The sequence below is a fragment of the Helianthus annuus genome, chromosome 6, assembly GCF_002127325.2.
Source record: "Helianthus annuus cultivar XRQ/B chromosome 6, HanXRQr2.0-SUNRISE, whole genome shotgun sequence".
NCBI lineage: Eukaryota > Viridiplantae > Streptophyta > Magnoliopsida > Asterales > Asteraceae > Helianthus > Helianthus annuus.
In genome coordinates this window covers 81,337,047-81,360,354 of record NC_035438.2, presented here as the reverse complement: position 1 = coordinate 81,360,354, position 23,308 = coordinate 81,337,047, and the positions used below count along the sequence as shown (strand labels likewise).

The 23,308-nt window shown below is 36.9% G+C and overlaps 1 protein-coding gene and 1 pseudogene across 2 annotated transcripts; both read left to right on the top strand.

Moving 5' to 3' along the window:
• The first annotated feature begins 5,061 nt into the window (after positions 1 to 5,061).
• Positions 5,062 to 5,590, top strand: LOC110944884 (annotated as a pseudogene).
• A 417-nt stretch (positions 5,591 to 6,007) lies between these two features.
• On the top strand, positions 6,008 to 9,233 carry LOC110865668 (protein PEROXIN-4). Of its 2 annotated transcripts, XM_022114993.2 has the most exons (6): positions 6,008 to 6,105; positions 6,213 to 6,239; positions 7,342 to 7,461; positions 7,558 to 7,686; positions 8,623 to 8,752; positions 8,914 to 9,233. In XM_022114993.2, exons 2-6 carry the CDS (start codon positions 6,234 to 6,236, stop codon positions 9,000 to 9,002), a joined length of 474 nt encoding a protein of 157 aa, XP_021970685.1. In that variant the 5' UTR covers positions 6,008 to 6,105; positions 6,213 to 6,233; the 3' UTR covers positions 9,003 to 9,233. The 2 variants fall into 2 exon arrangements, with proteins under 2 accessions (XP_021970685.1, XP_035830628.1); XM_035974735.1 differs by lacking the exons at positions 6,008 to 6,105; positions 6,213 to 6,239 and adding an exon at positions 7,052 to 7,201.
• The last annotated feature ends 14,075 nt before the right edge of the window (positions 9,234 to 23,308 follow it).

Here is a 23,308-nt window from a genome sequence, read left to right as displayed (position 1 = left end):
ATTTTCTGCTTTATTTTTCTTTTCACTTTACGGTTTGGATGATTAACTTGATAATTAGGACGTTCGGTATTGCTTGGTATGGTGTTTATTGATAAAACAGGTACAAATGAGGCTTATAGTGCTAAACATTAGCACTAATAAAAGCCAGGACAGGAAAACCGGAGAAAGAAACCTGTTTTTCGGCCCTGCAGACAGTCCACACGGGGTCGTGTCCAGCCGACACGCCCCCGTGCCCACCTCCCAGACCTGCTGTTTGTTTATTTTTCTGTAGCTTTTTGCCAGACACGGGGTCGTGCCCAGCCAACACGCCCCCGTGTCCACCTTCTGTAAGTTTTCGTTACTGGCACCTGAACACGGGGTCGTGTTCGATCACCACGGGGCCGTGTCCAGACTGCCAGTAACATAAAATTTTGCTTTAAACACCATTTTACACATTCAATCAACCTAAAAACTTATTTTGGGACACATTGAGGACAATGTGTAATTTAAGTGTGGGGGGGGGATGCTAAAACCTTGAATTTTTCAAGTCCTAATAACAAGCCTTACACAAAACTCTATTGGAACCGCTAATCACCCCAATTTTTTTCAAAAATTTACATTTTTTTACTTGTCTAAGTTTAAGTTGGGAATTCTAACTCTAACAAGGTTATATTTTTACAAATTTACAACCGATAGCGTCGTGATAAAAAGAACCAACATAAGAAAATTATGAAACAGCATGACAAGCTTAGTTAAAATTTGATTATATATACTTGATCACGTAAAAACCCATTCCCACAAAAGTGAGTTTTGAGCCTTTATAGAGGATACAAATATACATCTTTACACTAAATGCTCATTTTTCGTTTCTTGTGTGAATAGCCGCTTGGTTCTTACGACTCTAGAACTTGCCACGATAATTCATTCCCGGTCCTTACCATCTTAAACCCAAGTAAGTAAATGATGGAGGCATTAGGACTAACCCTTTTTCTTTCAACACCATTATTTTCATTTTTCTTTTTACCTACCCAAAAATTCCCCCTAGTTAACCCTTTTGAGCCTAAACCTTTTCATTTCTTAACCCAAAACCCTTTTTACCCACCAAAACCCCTTTTTCATTTTTTTCCTTATTTTAGTAACAAAGCTTGGTTTTCGTGTGACTCTTATTAAAAAAAAAAAAAGAAATTTTGACGAATGATGATGAAGTTGGAAATAAACAAACAAAGCTCCTCAAACAAAAGCTTGTTTGAATAAATACTTCATTGAAAATAAAAAGTCACAAAAACAAAATGTATTACGATGACCAACGCTTTTTACGCCTTTTCGCCCTTTTCAACGAACCACTAACCCAACCACCCACCTTTAGCCCAAGCCTAACCCTTCACCTAAAAAGTCCTCTTGATATTTACAAAGGTATAAAGTTAAAAAGGAGGATGATTGATTGCTTGGCAAGCTTATGGTAGAAATAAGTTCCACGCCGCTCTCGAGTGATTCACTAAAAATACACCTTCGGCCGAGTGTGAGTGATTTCCCCCGTGAGGTATGTGAACTTGTATATAAATGGAATTTTAAAAAGGTATGTTATGCCTTAATAAATAATTTATCTTATGAAATGTTTTTAATAAATCATGACGAATAGGATTGTAAATAAATAAAAATAAAACCTAAACGATCTTGGAAAATCCCGACACTCTATGACAAGCCCAAAAACCTTCTCTTCTACCCATTCCATTTGGGAGTGAATAAAGCCACATTATAAAGAGTTTTGCTTGAGGACAAGCAAAGATTCAAGTGTGGGGGTATTTGATACGCGCAAAATGCAACATATAAATTATATCAAATATGGCATAAAACTAACCCTTTTTAGTATTAATGTTGGAAAAAGTGTGCTTTTGTCTTCCTTTTGTATTTTCAGGATTAAATGAGCTCAAATTAACAAAAGAAGCAAAAAGACAACAAAATCTAACATAAATACAAGAAAAGGGACAAAAGTGGATTGCCCGACCCCTCGACAGCATCCTCCCAAGCAAAACAAAGAAAGCAGAAGACTGAACACGCCCCGTGCTCAGCGAGCACGGGGCCGTGCCCAAGAAGCAGCAGAAAAGACAAACTAATAGAAGCTTCTATTGCCCACCACGGGGCCGTGCCCAGCGGACATGGGGGCGTGGTTAGAGTACTGCAGGCGCATTTATTGTAATTGCGAATTACAATTAATGAAGAAAGAGAGTGTCAGACGGCCACGGGGCCGTGCTCAGGCTTCTGTTCAGCCTATAAATAGGAGTGCTTGGAGCCATTTTAACTCATCCCTTGGCACACCACCTCTCTCACACTTCACCCACCACCCACCACCACCATAACACCATCATCCACCACCATCATCCATTGTCCATCATAGAGTGTGTGAGTCGTCTTGGGGTCCAAGATTGATCGTAAGAGTTCTTGACAATCAAAGGCCATGTTTGCCTAAGTCTCTTACATCACTTGGTGAAGACAAGTGTCTAGTGTAATACTTTTTATTTTTAATCTTTTGCACTTTTTATTTGATTTTGTATTAATGACTTTAATAACTAGTTTCTTATGTTGAAGGTGATTCTTCCTTATCGTTTGTCCGTGGTGTCTTGACATTATTTTACTGTCTATATAAAATAAAAGATTTTCACCATTCATATCTCCACGGTCTATATGGAGGTATGTTGGCTACCTGGTCTGGGGTTAAGGGAACAGTTTGGTAAGAGTCTTGCCCTTGTTCAACGTTTAGAGGTCTTGCAAGGGACGTGGGTCAAATTTAGTAGGATCTCCTTCAATACCCAAAGGTATTGGATGGCGGGGATCCAAACTCTTTGACCCCCTCATAAGTAAACTAATATTAATACTATAACCCGGCTATTTAGGACTGTATCCCTGCTGACTCAGACTACTTAGTCGAGGGTAACGTCACCTTCAAAAGAGGGGCCTACCATAATTTGCATTAATAACTTAATTAATTATCTTTCAATAATCCGACCCTTTAGGATTGTATCCTTGCTGACTCAAACTACTGGGTTGAGGGTAACGTCACCTTCAAAAGAGGGGCCTACTACAATAACTAAGATAATCTCTTAAACAAGTGCAAAAGTGCGAAAATAATCAAAGGTTACACTATACATGAGTCGGATCCAAGTGATTCATCTTGTCTATCTGTTTTATTTTTATTTTTCAGCATTTAGTTAGTTTTATTTTCTTAGTTTTAAAATCTTTTCTAACATTTTGATTTGATTAGACGTTGAGGATAAACCGGTACTAAAAGCTCTTGTGTCCTTGGACGACCTCGGTATCTTACCAACACTATACTACGTCCACGATGGGTGCACTTGCCCATATGTGTGTGTAGTGTTAGTAAATATCGTGTTTTATAAATTTAAAACTTGGCTAAAAAGTGTAAAAAGGGCTTAAAAGATATACCTAAAACATATACACACTAGCACGCATCACAAAGTCATCTAGGTCTACTTTTTGAGCATCACTATCAATACTATCCATGTCATCTTCAGCATTAGCTTCTTCATCAACATCCATGACTATAGCAGATTTAAACTCATTCATGTCAACTACCACTTCCTCAACCATATTATCCTTATCCACCATACTATCCATGTCATCTTGCCCATCTTCAGTTTCATATGGACCCTCACCATCAACCCTATTATCCTTATCCACCATACTATCCATGTCATCTTGCCCATCTTCAGTTTCATATGGACCCTCACCATCAACCCTTTTCTGAACGAATGGATCAATAAAATGTGCAAGAAATTCATCATCAGACATGTTTCCTACATCCCCATGTACAACATTCTCATTATCAGACATGTTTCCTTCACCATTAGACATGTTTCCTTCATCATCAGACATGTTTCCTACATCCCCATGTTCATGCCACTCAATTAATGGCACTATAATAGTAGGTGGCCCATCATCAATAATCTCCTGAATTATCACATTATTACCCTGTCCAGGAACTTGAAAATTTCCATTCAACTTTGTGACCCAGTGTTCCGTGTATATTTGTATCACTTTAAACTTCCTCACATATTGTATCATGTCTAGAACATCTTTATCATTACCAAGACATCTAAGACCAACATCTAAGTCTTGATCAGGAATTTTCAAATGATAGTACATTACCTCATCTGATGAGTAGCCTAATGGTTTTTTGAAGATTATGTTTAACTCATGCAAGGAGAACTCATCAGAATCTGCATAGTCAAAGAATGTGACTTTACCATTCACATACTTCCTCCCTGGGAATTTCACAAACTCTCCTGAGTGGAATATTTGTAGGGTAAACAGAGTAGGTTCATTAGCTGCGATTTACAAACGTATCAAAGATCAGAATGGTTTAACATATAAAGTAATTATATACCAAAATTTAAGGTTTAAACATACCATAAGCTTCAAATGGGTTGATCTCTTCACCTTCCTCACGAGCCTTCCACTCAACAAGAACCATTACGATCGTATTTGGGGATGTCGATCGTAATTACATTTGGGGATGACGATTAGGGTTCTATAAAAATCGCAGCTAATGAAGTACCGTTCCATAAATACCCATTCTGATCTTTTATTGGGGAAGAATGCAAATGACAGAAATACCCTTTAGTGTTTTGATGAATTAATGTAAAATTAACTCTAGTTAGTGATTTGGACGAAAAGGGTTAAAAAATTAAAACCATAGGGAAGGATTTGTTAAAAATTAGATTTTTGGACGAAACTAGTTAAAATGAACAAACCTCAGGGATGAAAACCAAAATTTTCTCTATAAAGAATGAAAAGTGTAATTTACCCTTAATAATATAAGGAGTAAATTGCCATTTTCGTCCCTGAGGTTTGGACATGTTTGCCATTTTCGTCCAAAATGACACTTTTGTACCATTTTGCCCCCCACGTTTGGCATTTTTTGCCATTTTCATCCAAACCACTAACTGAGTTTGTTTTTTTCTGTTAACTTTTAATAAAAAAAATAAAAAATATAAAAAAATAATTATAAATCCTACCCCACCCACCCCCACCCCATTCTCTCTCCCTCTCTAAACCTCTGCCTCTATTAACACCAGGTACTCATCTTGGGTACGAGAACAACTCGATGACTTGCCTCATAGCTTCACCATAACCGACCCATGGATTCCGGGTCACCCGATTGTGTTTGCTTCAAAAGAGCTGTTGAAAAGGTTCGGTTATTCAAGACAGGAGGTTGTGCGTAACAACGGGAGAATATTTCAAGGGATTAAGACCAACCGGCGATAGGTTATGGAAATTCGACAGGCGGTTAGGGAGGAGAGGACCATACAACTTACCTTGTTGAATTATATGAAAAACGGGACACCATTTTTGGATTTTGTTTCACATGTTTCCTGTTTTCAGCAAGGAAGATGGGAGAGTGGTCCACTTTGTTGGTGTTCAGGTCCCAATTATGCCGAGGCGGCCCCGGAGTGAGTCGTGTGAGTACGATGCTGCTGTTGCTGCTCTTCGGTTTTGTCGAAGGGAGGTCTGTTCAGATACCTTCGCAGAGTTGACCCGTGTTCCTAATTTGGACCTTGCAGATCATGATACAGGTTTGGTTGATACACTTTAGTGTCTTGTGGCCAGAAGCAGAGGTGGTGGTGAAAATGGGATTACGGTGGTGGCGTTGGATTTTGGGCTTCGATCGGTGATGATGGTGTGGTGTTGGTGGGGTGGTGATGGGTGGTGGTCTGGTGGTGAGGGGTTGTGGTGGTGACGGTGTTGGTGGGCTGGTGAGGGTGGTGTGGTGGAGATGGTAGATGAGAGAGAAGACAGAAAGAGAGGTGATAAAAAATATATTTTTTTTATTAAAAGTTAACAGAAAAACAAACTCAGTTAGTGGTTTGGATGAAAATGACAAAAAATGTCAAACGTAAGGGGCAAAATGGTACAAAAGTGTCATTTTAAATGAAAATGACAAACATGCCCAAACCTCAAAGACGAAAATAGCAATTTATATTTATACTCTAATATAAGCCAAAACTCTAGGGACTCATTTCAACAAAGATATAAAAACACCTCAAGCACATACAGCACATACAAATCGTAGAACGCATCTCTTTTGACTCCATCATCAATTTCTCTCAGGTAATTCCACCAACATCTCTTTAGGGTTTTATTCTTCTTTAATCTCTTCGATCTTCTTTCTCTTAACATATTCATAACCATAATATTCTACTTTTGCAAATTTACAGGAAGATCACAAATCATATCAAATGCAGGTCAGTTATTTCCTAACTTCATGCCTCAATTTCACCCTAATTTGTATTAATTAACCCCAAATATTCACAAAATAATATTAGTTATACACAATTGAAACTCAAGCAGCAAGGTTGTTATCTGTTAAAATTCTAGGGTTAGTTGCTGATCTTCTGCACCTCTATATGCAATTTGATAATTTAAGCGACTATAATCTGTAATTGATGCGATAATTATGTTTAGTTGAGGTTTATGTAAGTTTACCCTAACCAAATTTGAGTAATTGTGATCTTGGTTTAGAAAGCGAGAAGCCAACAAAAGCGCACAACTTTTCGTACCGGAGGCCGGAGGCGCAAATAATTGTATAATTTTTTATATATTTTCTATAGGTTTCTAGCGTCATTTACCCAATATTTAGATACAAGTAAGCTTTATACATAATAGTAGGCAAAGTTGTCAATAGTGGTCGCTATGGTCGCTAGAGCAAATAGCGTAGCGTATAGGTCGAAGGTTGCTATAGGGTATGTAGCGATAAACTGTGGGATTTCAGTTTTTTTTTTTTTTTTTAAATATATATAGTGATTAAATATAGCTATAAAATAGCTGGATTTTAGGTTTTTATTAAATATACATGTAAAATAGCGTATACACCACCACTATACCAGGTATTTTGATGTAATATACCTATAATCCTTTTTTAATTTTTTTTCTAGTGTATCGCTATTTATAAAATAGCGCCCGCTATTTATCGTGATTCGCTATGCAGTATATAGGTACCTTATCACTATTTGTCGCTAGTCGCCATTAACAACTATGATAATAGGAGAATTACATACATGTACAACCTGAAAAGTGAAAAGCATGCTGTACAACAACTTGTTGGCTGTTGCACAAAATATGGGAAATACATGAGGCGCCCGCCTCAGGGTGAAATTTTTTGCCAATGAATCATGCCTCAGGTCGCCTTATGCTACCAAAAGCACAGGTTGTTGAGACTTTCACGTAGGCGTGCTTTTTTTTTTAAACCAAGATTGTGATTTTAGGTTTTGCATTTAGTTTGTATGTTCATGTTTTGTAGCTCAATTTTGACTTTTTGGTTTGCCAACTATTCACTGATGAGTTTAGGCATCAAGAGCAAGATTGTTTAAGGAATACAAGGAGGTGCAGAGGGAGAAAGTTGCTGATCCAGATATTCAGCTTGTTTGTGATGATTCTAATATATTTAAATGGACTGCACTTATCAAGGTGTGGCTGACATGAATGGATGTATACATATATGCACATATATTTACACACATAGACATTATGTATGGATATTGGTTGATGAGTTTGTATGTACAGGGACCGTCAGAAACGCCTTATGAAGGTGGGGTCTTTCAGCTTGCATTTTCTGTTCCAGAGCAATACCCTTTGCAGCCTCCTCAAGTGAGGTTTTTAACCAAAATATTTCATCCAAATGTACATTTCAAGGTATGAAATTGTTCTTTCATTTATAATAGTGTCGACAATTATTAGCGTATGTAGTAGCATTAAGAAGTTGATTGAATCTTTATCTACTTAACATTCCCATTTTAGAAGGATTGAATCTTTGTTCCTATTTGGTGATTTGTTGCATCTGTAGATCTTTTCTAGTTTGTGCTTTTAATTTTCCTTTTTTGTCCCATAGATATCTTTCCTTGTACACTAGAATGCAACTCTAACTAAATGATTTGTGGATCAGCTTCTTACATATATGAATATGATATACATCATTAGCTTGACTATGAGTGTGTTGTGTGATGTTTACGCAGGAGGGTGTTAGGTGTTTTGGAAGTGATTTATGTGATATTAAATAATCAGCTTTAATTTTACTGGCCATAGAAAATAGTGTATACATTTAGTTATTATTTTCAAACTTTAATAGATATTAAATTAATAATCGTCTGTTTTTGTGTGTGTGTGTGTGGTTTTTTTTTTTTTTTTGCAAATTCTACTTTGTTAAGAAAATAATATTTATCAAATAAAAAAACTTTATATTTGAATTAGGAGAGGGGTTGTGTGAAATAGGAGTAAAAGTCTCTCAGGGGATGTTAAAAGAAGAGACAAATATGTGATTTATTTACCCTTAATTAATAAGTTTTGTCACAGGTAGTATAAAACTGATCTGAAGCAGTCGGATGTTAGACGTATACGTTTATCCCAACATTAAAAAATCGTTCATTTTGACTTGACTTCAGTGCTAAAACGCAAATCTAAACAACGACTGCATATTGCTATTTGCTAGGGTTTACACTCTTTTTTCAGAGGGGATTTTCATGTATACGTAACTTCATTTCATTGAAAAAAAGTTCCGGTGTCTTCTTGTCAATGACTGTCGTTAATTTCGAGAGTTTCGTTTATCGTGATTTATCTTCTGTGGTTATGTAGACCGGAGAAATATGTCTAGATATCCTGAAGAATGCATGGAGTCCAGCTTGGACGCTCCAGTCTGTTTGTAGAGCTATAATTGCTTTAATGGCCCATCCAGAACCAGATAGCCCTTTAAATTGTGATTCAGGTACTTTCTTGAGTCGGTTTACGTGAACATTTATTCAATTTTAATTCGTCATCTGTTTTCATTTCTTCAAATTTTGAATTCATGATGTATATATTCATTCCTCTTAGTTCAGAAATGCAATCTTCTTGTTTTACATTAATTGTTGTGAAATTTGGTTGCAGGAAATCTTCTTCGATCTGGTGACGTTAGAGGTTTTCAGTCTATGGCTAAGATGTACACCAGGCTTGCAGCGATGCCCAAGAAAGGTTAAAATCATTCATCACTCGCCTTACTTGTGCTTGGTCTCATATCCACCACCATTGTATGTTTGTGTTACTGCTATTTTACGGCTTTTGATACTTTTGATTATGGAAATTAAGTGTTGTTCAGAACATACACAAATCCAAAGCAAACATTTGCTATTAAACATCATGAAAGTTGTGGTTCATTAGCACAAAGTTAGGTTAAATAAATGAATCTTTTATTATAATAGTTTTTACTGAAAACTTATTTGGTTTTCTTTTATGAGAAGAGATCCATTCTGTTCACATTAATTAAAATAAGGCAAAATATGTCCTTTTACTTATTATTTTTTTCCTTTTTAGTTAACTGTTCCCTTTTTAGCTACATTTACTCTTTTAAGTGTAAAAAGACCAAACCGATTGACTCGTTTTATAAGTAGACAGGCCATACACGTAACCTGTATGACCAAGTGTTGGGTATTTGCGAATCTAGAAGAAAAAGGATTGTTGATGCTTGATAAAAATAACACCTTGAGTTTATCTGATATAGTGTCATCTAGACAGACCTATGTCACTATGTGCTCTCGTCCGTAAGGGGCGGATCTATGTAGGCAGCACTGGTGGTAAATTCTCTTTTGTCTTATATGGTCTCATCTGTAGGGGCGGATCTATGCAGGCAACATTTGCGGCAAATTCTTTTTTATGTGTTATATAGTGTTCGATACTATTTCTAATATTTTTGAATAGCCACTCCATTATAACATTATATATTCATTTTCTACTCAGTTCTTTAGCATCTGTCTGCCATGTTATATCCGTCAGGCTTAGATGAAAATATATCAGAAATATGAAGCATCCCCATAAACCGAGTCGAACATATTCAATCTACAGTTGTCACTAAAAGCGTCATTTTAACTCTATATCATTGTGAATCACAATTGTTAAATAACCGTTGCGATAATTTCTTTCTAATGTTTGAAAATTTTTCATTCGTGCTCAAAACTTTACAAGCTTACTCGGTTTGAGTCTCTCTACCAAGTTGAAATTTAAGTTTTTTCGAACTCGGCTTGTTTACAACTTGCCAACTTGTTTGAAAATAATCATACATAAGAACCCTAAACTAACCAGCTTGAAAGAAACTTTCAAGAACCATAGAACAAATCAAAGAAGAAACCAAGGGCTGATTTAACACAGACTAAAGGACACACCATAAAATCGCCATCTGGGATATTTGTCGGCACTCGGCAGCCAAAGCTTGTTGTCTGACTGCTTGTTGAATGGCAGTTATGGACCTCGGTTCGTCGGCTGTGGTGGCCACCTTTTTTATCTTGATGACCAAGCCACGGTGGAACAAATTATACGACCAAACCACGTTTTAGAGGGAGAACAAATTATACGAGCCAACTCGTGTTAATGATCAATTCCTAGCTTAGTTACGTTGTATTTTACTCCACATAGCCAACAAGGGAGCTTAAATTATACTTGAAAACTATACGAGGCAACTCTGAGCCAAATTCGCTCAAGCTGATTTCACAGACTTTTTTCGCTCAAGCTGATCTCACATACTTTTTTCAAACTAATTTTAAGTGAGTTACAAGTCATGGTCATCGACAAGATAAGCAACCTTGTGTAGTTGTACTAACTAGAAATTCGACTCACGCGCGTTTCGGAGCGGGCAACGAAGGTGAAAACATAAGAAAAAGGGGTAGCTTATGGTATGACATCAAACAAACTTTTCAACTTCGTGACTCGTAAGTTTTTTGTGTGACAGGAAATTAGTTATGTTACAATAGCATAATTGGTATCACATCAAACGAACTTTTTAACTTCGTGACTCGTGTAACCTGTTTATTAACAGGTTTGTGTTCGTGTTTCAAAAATCTGACACGATAAGATTTCGTGTCATGTTCATGTTTACGTGTTTTGGGTTCGTGTCTTAACAGATTGGGTTAACTCGTTATGCCAGCCCTAGTTTTAACCAACCAAAAGACAACAAATTTTTATACTCACACAAACACACACAAAACTTATAATCAACGTACTGATTATTGTCTATCTTTCGACAACATAAATTCTATAACAACTCGTAACACACGTGCATTGTTTAACATTTTACGTCTGATAAAAGCATTGTTTAATATTTTTACGTCTATTTTTATCAGTTATCCCGCCACAACGGACAAGTTCTAAAAATTGATTAAATTAAAATACTAAAAATTGAATAAATAAAAACATTAAAAAGTGTCAAATAACTGGTATCAAGAACAGAGATGCAAGATTTTATTAAACCTAAAAATCAGAACGAATCCGAACTACAAAGAACTCACTCTCACAACTCTCTTCTCACAAGCAGATTATCAATATGATAATCTGTATAGACAATATACAGGAATCAACAACAGAAAAGAGAATCGGAGTAATTCTCTCAAAACCCTAAATCGTCTAAACAAGAGAGAGAGAAAGCACAAAGATGAAAACTGAGATATGATTGAAGTTAGGTAGACTTATATATAATCCAGATGACAAAACAAACTCCGGGTAACCCGGAGCCTTCACCCGATCCATATATGCCCATATCTGAGGAGGCCCATATTTTCTTTAGAAGCCCAGCTTTAGACCAGCAACTAACAACAACCCAAATATAACCTTCAGTAACTTCCAGCAGTCCAGTAACAAATATGACATGAAACATGACGAGAAATACTAAAAGATCAGTCAATAAATATAATGGAATTGAAAAAAATGTATGCAACGATATTTTCAACACCCCCCACAATTCCATTAACTGAACATATCATACAACTTCAAATCTCGGCATGAAATTTGATGTTCTTTTACTAATACTCCTTTTGTAAAAACATCCGCAATTTGTTTATCCAATTTTATGCCAACACATTTTATCGTACCTTTTGCAATTAAATCTCGTAGAAAAAATAAGTCTAATTCGAAATGTTTGGTCCTATCATGAAAAACTGGATTGGCTGCTATAGATATAGCAGCACTGTTATCACAAAACAGTTTAATAAGAACTTCAACAATAACCTTTAACTTACTAAGAAAATTTTTTAACCAAACAGATTCACATGCAGCTGCACACATAGACCTGTAGCTGAAGATCTAGACACAGCAGACTGTTTCTTACTTTTCCAGGATATCAAAGAATTACCAAGAAAAATGCAAAACCCTGTAACTGACTTCCTGGACACTAAACACTTTGCCCAGTCAGAGTCAGCAAAGGCTGTCAGATTAAACGACTCATTTTTACTAAATAACAACCCTTTTCCTGGAGCAGATTTAAGATATCTTAACAAACGAAAAACAAGTTTTAAATGTCCCTCACTGGGACCATGCATATACTGGCTTAACATATGGACTGCATATGAAATATCAGGCCTAGTGTGAGACAGGTATATGAGTTTTCCTATTAACTGTTGATAACCAGTTATATTATTCAAAGGACCAGAATTACTTTCAAGCAAAGCATTAACGACATGACTTTGTTCTATAGGCACACTAACAGGCTTACACCCTAGCATACCATATTCAGTCAATAAATCACTGCAGTATTTCCTTTGAGACAAACAAATGCCTGTTTCACAAGTTAACACCTCAATACCTAAAAATATTGCAACAAACCTAAGTCTTTGATCAAGAATTTTGTTTTTAAACTTTGTTTTAAACTTTCTATTTCACGAACAGGATTTCCAGTGATGACAATATCATCAACATAAACTAACAAAACAACAAACACATCATTAACATTTTTAATAAACAAAGATGTGTCACACTTGCTTTGTACAAACCCAACATCAAGTAATACACTAACAAGTTTCTCATTCCACATTCTAGGGGCTGGTTTAAGCCCGTACAAAGACTTATTAAGTTTACACACTTTAGACCCGTCATTTGACTGATGACCCTCTGGTAAAGACATATAAACATCTTCATTTAGATCACCATATAAGAAGGCATTATTAACATCTAATTGATATAAGTTCCAATCATTCTGAACAGCCAATGCAATAATACACCTTACAGTTACTAACTTAACCACAGGAGAGAAAGTTTCTTCATAATCTATTCCCTCTTTTTGGCTAAACCCTTTAGCAACTAATCTTGCCTTATATCTTTCTACTTCACCATTAGACTTATACTTAATTTTATAAATCCATTTACACCCCACAACACTTCTATTTTTAGGTCTGTCAACAACATCCCAAGTGTGATTTCTGTGCAACGCTTGAATTTCATCATTCATTGCAGAAACCCAGTTGGGATCTTGAACAACCTCTTTAAAACTTTTAGGTTCAACATCTTTAGAAAGAACAGAGGCAAAGCATTTATTATCACATGAAAGTTTAGAAAAATTAACCACTCTTTCAATCCCATATTTAACCTTCCCTTCTAAAACAAAATCACTTAATTTTGTTGGCAAATTAGAAGTCCCATAGGACCTCCTAGGAAGAATAGACGTCTCAAAACCAACTGTGTCACCCTCAAAAGGAACTTGGACTTCATCTGTGATATTCACAAGTTCTTCCCTATCAGCAAATTCTTGAACCTCATCAGACTGCTGAGCACTAGTCTCAACATTAGAGGTATCAAGATTCACTGATTGCTGAACCCTTTGTGTTCTCACATCAGTCTCACCTCGACCCCTTCTTTCATCATAGGGATCCTCTACAGTTTGAAAAGGTTTGGGTTCTGAGTTTTCATACAGGTCAAAAAAATTTAGAGCATTAATGTCTTTAGTAGGATTAGAATTATAATTATCAAAAACAGATTGTTCCTTAAAAGGAAAGATAGTTTCATAAAATTTCACATCCCTTGAAAAAACAACAAATTTTGAATCAAGACTAAAAAATTTATACCCTTTCTTCTCAAGAGAATATCCTATAAAGACACATTTTTCTGCTCTACTATTCAGTTTGTCATTTTCATTTAAAATAGTATAAAAGCATAAGCACCCAAACACTCTAAGATGATCCAAGAAGGGTTTAAATTTATACACTAATTCATATGGCGTCTTTCCAGCAAGTATAGAGGATGGAGTCCTATTAATAAGATACGCAACAGTTAAAACACACTCATGCCAAAACCTAACAGGTAAATTACTTTGAAAAAGTAAAGCTCTAGTAACATTCAGCAAGTGCCTATGCTTTCTCTCAACAATTCCATTTTATTGAGGAGTATAGGCACATGAAGTTTGATGAACTATTCCCAACTGACTACAAAACTGATTCATTTGATTGTTAACAATTTCTGAGCCATTATCACTTCTAAAACATTTCCCTGTTTGTTTAAATTGAGTTTTAACAATGTTAACAAAATGTCTTATATTATCAAAAACTTCAGTTTTATTTTTCATGGAGTGAATTTCAAGGATTGTCCTTTATGTTTATACCCATTTTCAGACGTTGCCCTTTATGTTCAAAATTGATGAGTTTTGTCCTTAATGTTTTCATAGCATACACGTTGTGTCCTTTAGGCCTAACCCAGTTAGTTTTTTCAGTTAAACTTGGTCGTATGCTTTGCACATGAAGGCATTTTTGTCAATTCAAAGGTAAGTTCAACGGCAAATTTACAGCTCAAAGCTTCTGCAACCTTTGAATTGACAAAAATGCCCTCATGTGCAAAGCACATGACCAAATTTAACTGAAAAAACTATCTGGGTTAGGCCTAAAGGACAAAACGTGTATGATATGAAAACATAAAGGACAAAACTCGTCAATTTTGAACATAAAAGACAGCGCCTGAAAATGAGTATAAAGATAAAGGACAATTTTTGAAATTCACTTTTTTTCATGAGATACACCCAAACAACACGGGAATAGTCATCAACAATAGTCAAGAAATACTTGTGACCTTCCCTACTAGTAACCCTATAAGGACCCCATACGTCCAAGTGAACCAATTCTCCCAATTGAGAACTCTTATGTTCACTCAAAGGAAAGGGCTCCCTATGCTGCTTAGCCCTATGACATACATCACAAGGGCCATGATCAACCTCAGTTGAAATGTTTAAAGTATCTTTAAACATTTTAATAGCTTGATCAGCCGGGTGTCCTAATCTAGAGTGCCACAATTTATACACAGAAGCATTAAAGATAGACACATTAGACACAACAACATTACCACACATATATAAACCTTGAAAGTTGAAACTGACTACTAATCACCAGGATTTTCCCTGTTAACAAGTCCTGTATATAACACTTATGTTCATCAAAACCAACAAACAACTTATTATCCCTGGCTTGCTTATGTACAGATATTAGGTTAACACTATATTCAGGGACTACAAAGACATCATGTAAAACCACACCATCATCCAATTTAAAAGTTCCAATTTTAGTAACATAAGCATCAGTACGATTAGGATGCTTTACTTGAATTTTAAGACTTGAAACATCAACATAATTAATTAAATTTGTTTCAGATTTGACCATGTGATTATTAGCCCCTGAATCTATTATCCAACCTAAACCTTTACTCACGCCACAACCAAAGGAATAAACAGGACTGCTAAACACAATTGAGCAAAACAACTCACCTGAAACATTACAGCTCTGTGATGATTCAGGTGTTCTGTCTTTAATCAAACTCATCAATTTAGTCAACTGATCAGAAGTTAAAGCAGTAATAGGAACACTTGACTCATCAATTTTAGAACTATTACTAGAACTATTTTTCTTCCCTTGATTCCCTCTTGGTGGTTTCAACCAAGAGGGATACCCAATAATCTCAAAACATTTCTCTATTGTATGCCCAACCTTATTACAATGAGTACATTTAAGATTTTGATTTAAAACTTTATTAGTTTTCTTCAAATCAACAAGAGGACCACCTTTAGAAACAAAAGCTATGTTTGGATTTTTCTTATTACTACTACTATAGTTTCTATGAGATTCCTCTCTAGAAACTACAGCAAGTGCTTCTTTAACACTTGGTAAAGTTTTTTTCATCAACAAGTTAGTTCTAACCCCTTGATACATATTATCCAAACCCATTAAAAACTGCATCAATTTTATCATATGATTAAAATCATTAAACTCCTTAGCAGCATTACACGAACAGGTAGGCAATTGCAAAATCTGATCCAACTGACCCACATAACATTCAACTTATGATAGTACTCAGATACACTAGACCCATTTTGACTAAACGAATTAATTTTCTGATACAAGTCAAAAACAACAGATCCATCTACTTTATTATAAGTTTCCTTTAAATCTGACCAAACATTACAAGCTAATTTAGAAAACACATTCCCCATATATAACTCTTCACTAATTGAATTCAAGATCCAAGTTAATACTATAGAGTTACATCTATCCCATTGCCTAGCAAGAACCTCATTGTTTTCAGATTTGATACAACTTTTATCAATAAATCCCCATTTATTTTTTTTTACTTGTAATGCAAGTTGCATAGCATTAGACCAAATTGTGTAATTCTCAGATCCTTTTAGCTTTATGGAAACAATAGTCAAGTTACTAGAATCAGATGGATGCAAGTATAAAGGGTCACTTGCATCAAGTTTACTCACAAGTGTCTCAGGTGGTGGATCACTGGGACCAGAACCACCACTTGTGACAACATGACCGTCAACCATTGAAAACACAAAACCAAGTAACAAACAAGAAATAATGAAACAGGAAGTATCAACAAGAATACAAATCTACCACAACAATAAAATCAGAAAGTAACTAGGGCGAAACCTTGACAGGGACTAGATCAGAGGTTCATCACTCAAGGTGCCTCTGCAAGTCTTATTAAGGGAGCCTTTAGACCTAGACACAATCTAAATAACCAGATATACACAGAAACTACAAAACACTGAATATACCAAAACACCAAACAAGAAGTAAACAACAGCAAATCGGAATGAACAGAATGTACCACAATGAGAACACAGAATATAACATAACAACAAACAAGAAACAATCAATAGCAAATAAGAATGCAACAGGATGTACCCTTCCTGTGTCCCAATCAATCAAACCGGTCCAAACTACCCTTGCAACAGAATGCCTAAAAATGCAAGAATCGAAAAAAACAAGATAAAGGAAAGATCTCACCAAGAAAGCAAACCCTAGCAAAGGGTTTCTCCAGTCCTTGTTCCAGATTTTACAATCTCACTAGATTGAACCTGGAAACAAGAACAACAGATTCCAAATAAGAAATCTGAGTTTTACAACCTTCTAGGGTTGAACTCAGATCTGAAACACCTTTATCCTTCCAACATGTCTTCTCATGAACAGCACAGAACCAGTCCGATACACCACAAACAAACCAACTCAGATGAAAAACCCCAAATACGGAAACCCTAACTTCAAGATCTCCAACACTCAGCCCTAACAACGGAAGCAATAATCCAAGGAGCATCACACACGCTCTGATACCATGTCAAATAACTGGTATCAAGAACAGAGATGCAAGATTTTATTAAACCTAAAAATCAGAACGAATCCGAAATACAACGAACTACAAAGAACTCACTCTCACAACTCTTCTCACAAGCAGATTATCAATATGATAATCTGTATAGACAATATACAGGAATCAACAACAGAAAAGAGAATCGGAGTAATTCTCTCACAAACCCTAAATCGTCTAAACAAGAGAGAGAGAGAGAGAAAGTACAAAGATGAACACTGAGATATGATTGAAGTTAGGTAGACTTATATATAATCCAGATGACAAAACAAACTCCGGGTAACCCGGAGCCTTCACCCGATCCATATATGCCCATATCTGAGAAGGCCCATATTTTCTTTAGAAGCCCAGCTTTAGACCAGCAACTAACAGCAGCCCAAATATAACCTTTAGTAACTTCCAGCAGCCCAGTAACAAATTTGACATGAAACATGACGAGAAATACAAAAAGATCAGTCAATAAATATAATGGAATTGAAAAAATTGTATGCAGCGATATTTTCAACAAAAAGAAACGTTTTTTTTAATGAATAAATAAAAATATTAAAAAAGAAAAGTTTTTTTTTAATATAAGGCCATAGGGATAAGATGGTTTAGGAAAAGAGATGCACAATTGTCGTAATAGGCTTTCGGCAGACACCCCATCTCGCATGTTTAGACTGCGGGGTGTTGGGGGTTTGGGTTGGAGACAATGCTCGACATGGGGTGAGTGTTGGCTCCATCAGACCATCCCAAAAAAGTGGAGCGTGGAAGCGGCGTGGGGTGACATGTGGATTTTTTTTTATATTTTTTATATAGTTGACATTTATATAATAAAACACAAACTTATATTAATTAAAAAAAGTTACATAAAATCCTAAAAAGATTAAAAACCGATTTATTAAATCCTAAAAAAATAAAAAAAGTAGTTACTAAATCCTAAAAAAAGAAAAAAAAATTACAAAGTTCGGTAAATATTAAGTGTGGAACCCACTTAAAATCCGAATTCCCATTGTGCCTATACTCGATCTTAGCGATCTCCACTTGATCGTCGTAGGTCAACTGGTCAAGTCGCCCGCAGGGACACGGTCGAAGCAAACTCTAAACCGATCCAACTTCGGTTTGAGCTAACACCACTTGTGTTGGCACCCAGTTAAATTGTGACGCGCGTTCCCAACGTGTTGTTGGTATCGCTGAAACGCTCGTCCTCAATACGCGGTTTGACCGCGTTGTAGGGTTCGTTGTGCGTCAACAATCGACGTTACTAGTGCTATTTTTTCTCCTCTGTCCAATGCACCATTTTCGTTTTTTTGGTGTAGGTTTGGTTGAAGATTTGTTATTTGTGTTTGATTTTGGTTGAAGAAGATAAATGTGGAAAAAATAAAGTTTGAGATAGTTATTTATAGATTAAAAACTGTAAATTTTTTTAAAAAGTTGATTTTTTACTTACGAACCCAATGGCTAGACCAAACGACTAGCCTACGGTCATCTCTCACCAGCCAATCCAAGCCAGCCACCTCACCTCTCCCCCCACCCTACGTCAGGCTTCAAACCCACACCAGCAGGACAAGGTCATGGCCAACACTGGCCCGGCAGAGCCTTATGTGCGAGCAATGACCACTCTTCACTTCCCATCAAAACGTTAAACTTGTCTGAAGGATCATGACTTTCAACTTCACCACTAACCTCTTTATATAGCCATCCCTTCTCTTCCAACTTTGATATGGGACCAATAATATTCATATTCGGTTCCTAACAACGATGATGCTATAAATATGACACCAACGACAAAATTCGTACATTCTCCTGGTAAGTAATCCAACAACTTCTTTTGTGGTTTACTCTGTAACTGATCAAAAGTTCTTTCCATTTGTGATTCTCTACTTAGGGTGTCCGGGGCACCCTTCGGTGACCCCTTAGGTGACTCAAGTCACCGATTAGGTGAGCACTGCCAACAATTAGGTGAGGTAGAGAGAGGGGGTGAAATGGGTGGGAAGCTGCCGAAGAGAGGGGGAGGAGAGAGAGAGGAGAGAGGGAGAGGGGACCAATCAAAAGTTTTTTTTTTTTTTTTTTTTTTTTTAAAAAAAAAAACCAATTCACCTAAGAGGGGAGTGCCGCCATCAATTTAGGGTGTTAGGGGAGTTTAAGAGGGGAGTTGACGTGGCACACGAGGATTGGTTGGGCGTAAGAGAGGGGACTCACCTCTTCGGTGAGCACCCCTTACACCCTTATAGCAAAGGTACCTGCTTTCTTAGTTTTTCTTATGGATTACTGTAGTGTGTTGGTTCAGTTCTGTTTGTTCATGAAGGAAAACAATATAATCATACCTGTCACCGCAGATAGTGCAGAGGAGAATCCTGTGAGAGAGTTCGACATGCCTGTCATCTTGATTCGGTTCCTCCTTAGGGTGCTGACTGATGATGGTGACTTAGAAAACCGAAAAGGGATATCGGCTTTGGAGAGGAGGCCGAAACTAATGATGTTATGATCTAATGGGGTGTGAATTGTGAAAACTGAGTAACCCTTAAACCTCCACATAACTCTCCTTATATAAGCACCCAGGAGGAAACCTAATTAGTTACTAAGGGTAATATGGTCCATCAACAATTACCAACTAATTAAATAATAGGTTCTAATATATTTTGATCTCTATAATGTAAATGATTAAGATGGCTATAGATTAAATATTAAACATAATAATATTTAATCTTACATTCTCCCACTTAGCCGAGTAATCATTTACTATGAGTATTAGCTAAGCCTGATCAGGAGTTAACACTCATTTTAGCCTTAAACAAGTACTATAGCAGAGAAATACAGCCGTTGAATCATTATGCGACTCAGGACCCCCATTAATCATACTATAGCCTTAATTTAAAACCTAGTCGTTATGATCAAAATACGCGTAAGCCCTTTGTTTGATTTGTAACTTTTATTTGTCTATATGCCATTATACCGGTTGAACATATTCTAATAGACATACAAAATCAAACTTGAGGAAATTTCATTAAACATAAAACATAAGCTAGTACAATATGCTCAAATAAGGTCTTTACATAATCCCATATTCCGAACATGTTCTTCATAAACCTTAGGAGGGAGACCTTTAGTCATCGGATCCGCAAGCATATCCTTAGTACTAATATACTCGATACAAAGATTATTTTCCTCAACACGTTCACGTACAAACAGATATTTCGTATCGAGATATAAACCAGCTCCAGTCGAACTGTTACTGTTCGAGAAACTAACGGCAGCTGAATTATCACAGTAAAGCTTCAATGGTCTAGAAATGGAATTAACGATTTTGAGTCCAGTGACCAGATTTCTAATCAACATTCCATGACAGGTTGCGTTATAGACAGCAATGTACTCTGCCATCATTGTGGAAGTTGTGGTCAACTGTTGTTTATGACTCTTCCAAGAGATAGGGCCGCCTGCTAACATAAAGATATAGCCCGAAGTGGATTTCTTGTCATCTTTGCATTTGGCAAAGTCAGAATCAGAATAGCCCACCACTTCTAAATGATCACTTCTTCTATAAGTCAGCTTATAGTCTTTCGTCCCTTGCAGATATCGAAGTACCTTCTTAGCTGCTTTCCAGTGATCTAGGCCAGGATTAGTCTGATAACGGCCTAGCATTCCAGCAATATAAGCGATATCTGGACGAGTACAGACTTGAGCATACATCAAGCTCCCGACTACTGATGCATAAGGTATCTGGCTCATTTGCTCCTTCTCAACCTCTGTTGTCGGACACTGAAACGAACCGAAAACATCTCCCTTAACTACTGGAGCGATGGAGGGTTTGCACTGTTGCATGTTATATCGTGTAAGGACACGATCTATGTAGGCCCTTTGGGACAATCCTAAGATCCCTTTGTTTCTATCTCGGTGAATTTCGATGCCAATGACGTAAGATGCATCTCCGAGATCCTTCATGTCGAAATTATGCGAGAGTAAACGCTTCGACTCATGCAACATGTCTAAACTATTACTTGCCAATAGAATGTCGTCAACGTAAAGGACAAGTATAGTAAAGTTGCTCCCACTCATCTTGAGGTAGGTGCATTGATCCACTTGATTCTTCATAAAACCTTGCTTCTTCATGACTTCATCAAACTTGAGGTACCACTGACGTGATGCTTGTTTTAACCCGTAAATGGATTTCTTCAGCTTACAGACTAGATGCTCCTGACCTTCAGGCTCAAAGCCTTCAGGTTGCTTCATGTAAACATCTTCGTCCAAATCTCCGTTAAGGAAAGCGGTTTTAACGTCCATCTGATGCAGCTCTAAGTCGAAATGAGCTACTAGGGCCATGACGATCCTTAATGAATCTTTACGAGAGACAGGTGAAAACGTCTCTTGATAATCAATTCCCTCTTTCTGAGTGTAGCCCTTTGCAACCAATCTCGCTTTGTAGCGTTCAACGTTACCATTCGGATCCAGTTTTGTTTTGAACACCCATTTGCATCCTACGGGTTTGACTCCGTTGGGTAATTCTACCAAATCCCAAACGTCATTTTTCTTCATGGAATCAAGCTCATCAATCATTGCTTTATTCCATTCAGAAGACTGATCACTGCTAATGGCTTCATTGTAAGAGATAGGATCATTGAGCTTTCCGGGATCCATTTCAGTCAGGTAGGTAACATAATCATCCCAATTAGGAGGCCTTCTTTGCCTGGATGACCTCCTGAGTAGATTATCGGGTTCAGCGTTGTCTTGGTTTTGAGCGTTTGATGTGCCTTCGTCATGAGGTATAATTGGTTCTGATTGTAGAGGTAAATTTTCAGTTGGTGCAGTAGCTTCAGGTGTAATAATTGCATTGGGTACAAGAGGAGTAATCGGAGTAATGGTAAGCGACGAGTCTCTCCCCCCCGCGTCTTGTACTTCTTGCAATTCTTCGTAAGGGTTGGTACTGCTCCCACTGACCTTGAAATTCTCCAGGAACGCGGCACGCTTGGTTTCAACAATACGGGTGACATGGGAAGGACAATAGAAACGATAACCCTTAGAGTTCTCAGGATACCCGATAAAGAAACAGGTAACTGTCTTAGGGTCAAGTTTCCTTAGGAAAGGATTGTAAAGTTTTGCTTCAGCAATGCAGCCCCATACTTTCATATATTTAAGACTCGGTTTCCTTCCTGTCCAAAGTTCATAAGGAGTTTTAGGGACAGACTTAGAAGGAACTCTATTGAGTATATGAACAGCTGCTTTTAACGCTTCAGTCCAGAGGAATAATGGTAAGTTAGTGTTGGCTAACATACTGCGCACCATGTTCATAAGGGTACGGTTTCTTCTTTCAGCGACACCGTTCTGCTGAGGTGTACCAGGCATGGTGTATTGGTTTACAATCCCCTGGCCCTTACAAAACTCATAAAATGGACCAGGAGCTTGACCCACATCAGTATGTCTTCCATAATACTCACCGCCTCTATCTGATCTCACAACTTTAATCTGACGATCTAATTGCTTTTCAACTTCAGCCTTATAATCTTTAAAAGTTGTTAGAGATTCAGATTTCTCCTTAATAAGATACAAGTACATGTAACGAGAATAATCGTCAATAAAAGTGATAAATGAAGTATGTCCTGTTATGCCAGCGATTTGGTAGGGACCACTAATGTCAGTGTGAATGAGTTCTAATAAATTAGAACTCCTAGTGGCACCTTTCTTATTCGCTAATGTCATTTTACCTTTAAGACATTTGACACATGTTCCAAAGTCAGAGAAATCGAGAGGAGGTAAGACTTCATCCTTTACGAGACGATTTAATCGCTCTTTTGAAATGTGGCCTAAACGCTGATGCCACAACATGGATGAAGTCTCTAAGTCTCGTTTCTCTTCCATCTTTGTGAGTGATTCATTAATGTTATATGACAACAAAGATTTGGAAAAGCCATCATCTAGTTCT

Coding starts and splice junctions, on each gene's coding strand:
- LOC110865668 (XM_035974735.1), top strand. CDS start 7,160: ATGAATCATGCCTCAGGTCGCCTTATGCTACCAAAAGCACAG. Junction 7,462..7,557: donor AATGGACTGCACTTATCAAG/GTGTGGCTGACA, acceptor TTGTATGTACAG/GGACCGTCAGAAACGCCTTA. Junction 8,753..8,913: donor CCCTTTAAATTGTGATTCAG/GTACTTTCTTGA, acceptor ATTTGGTTGCAG/GAAATCTTCTTCGATCTGGT.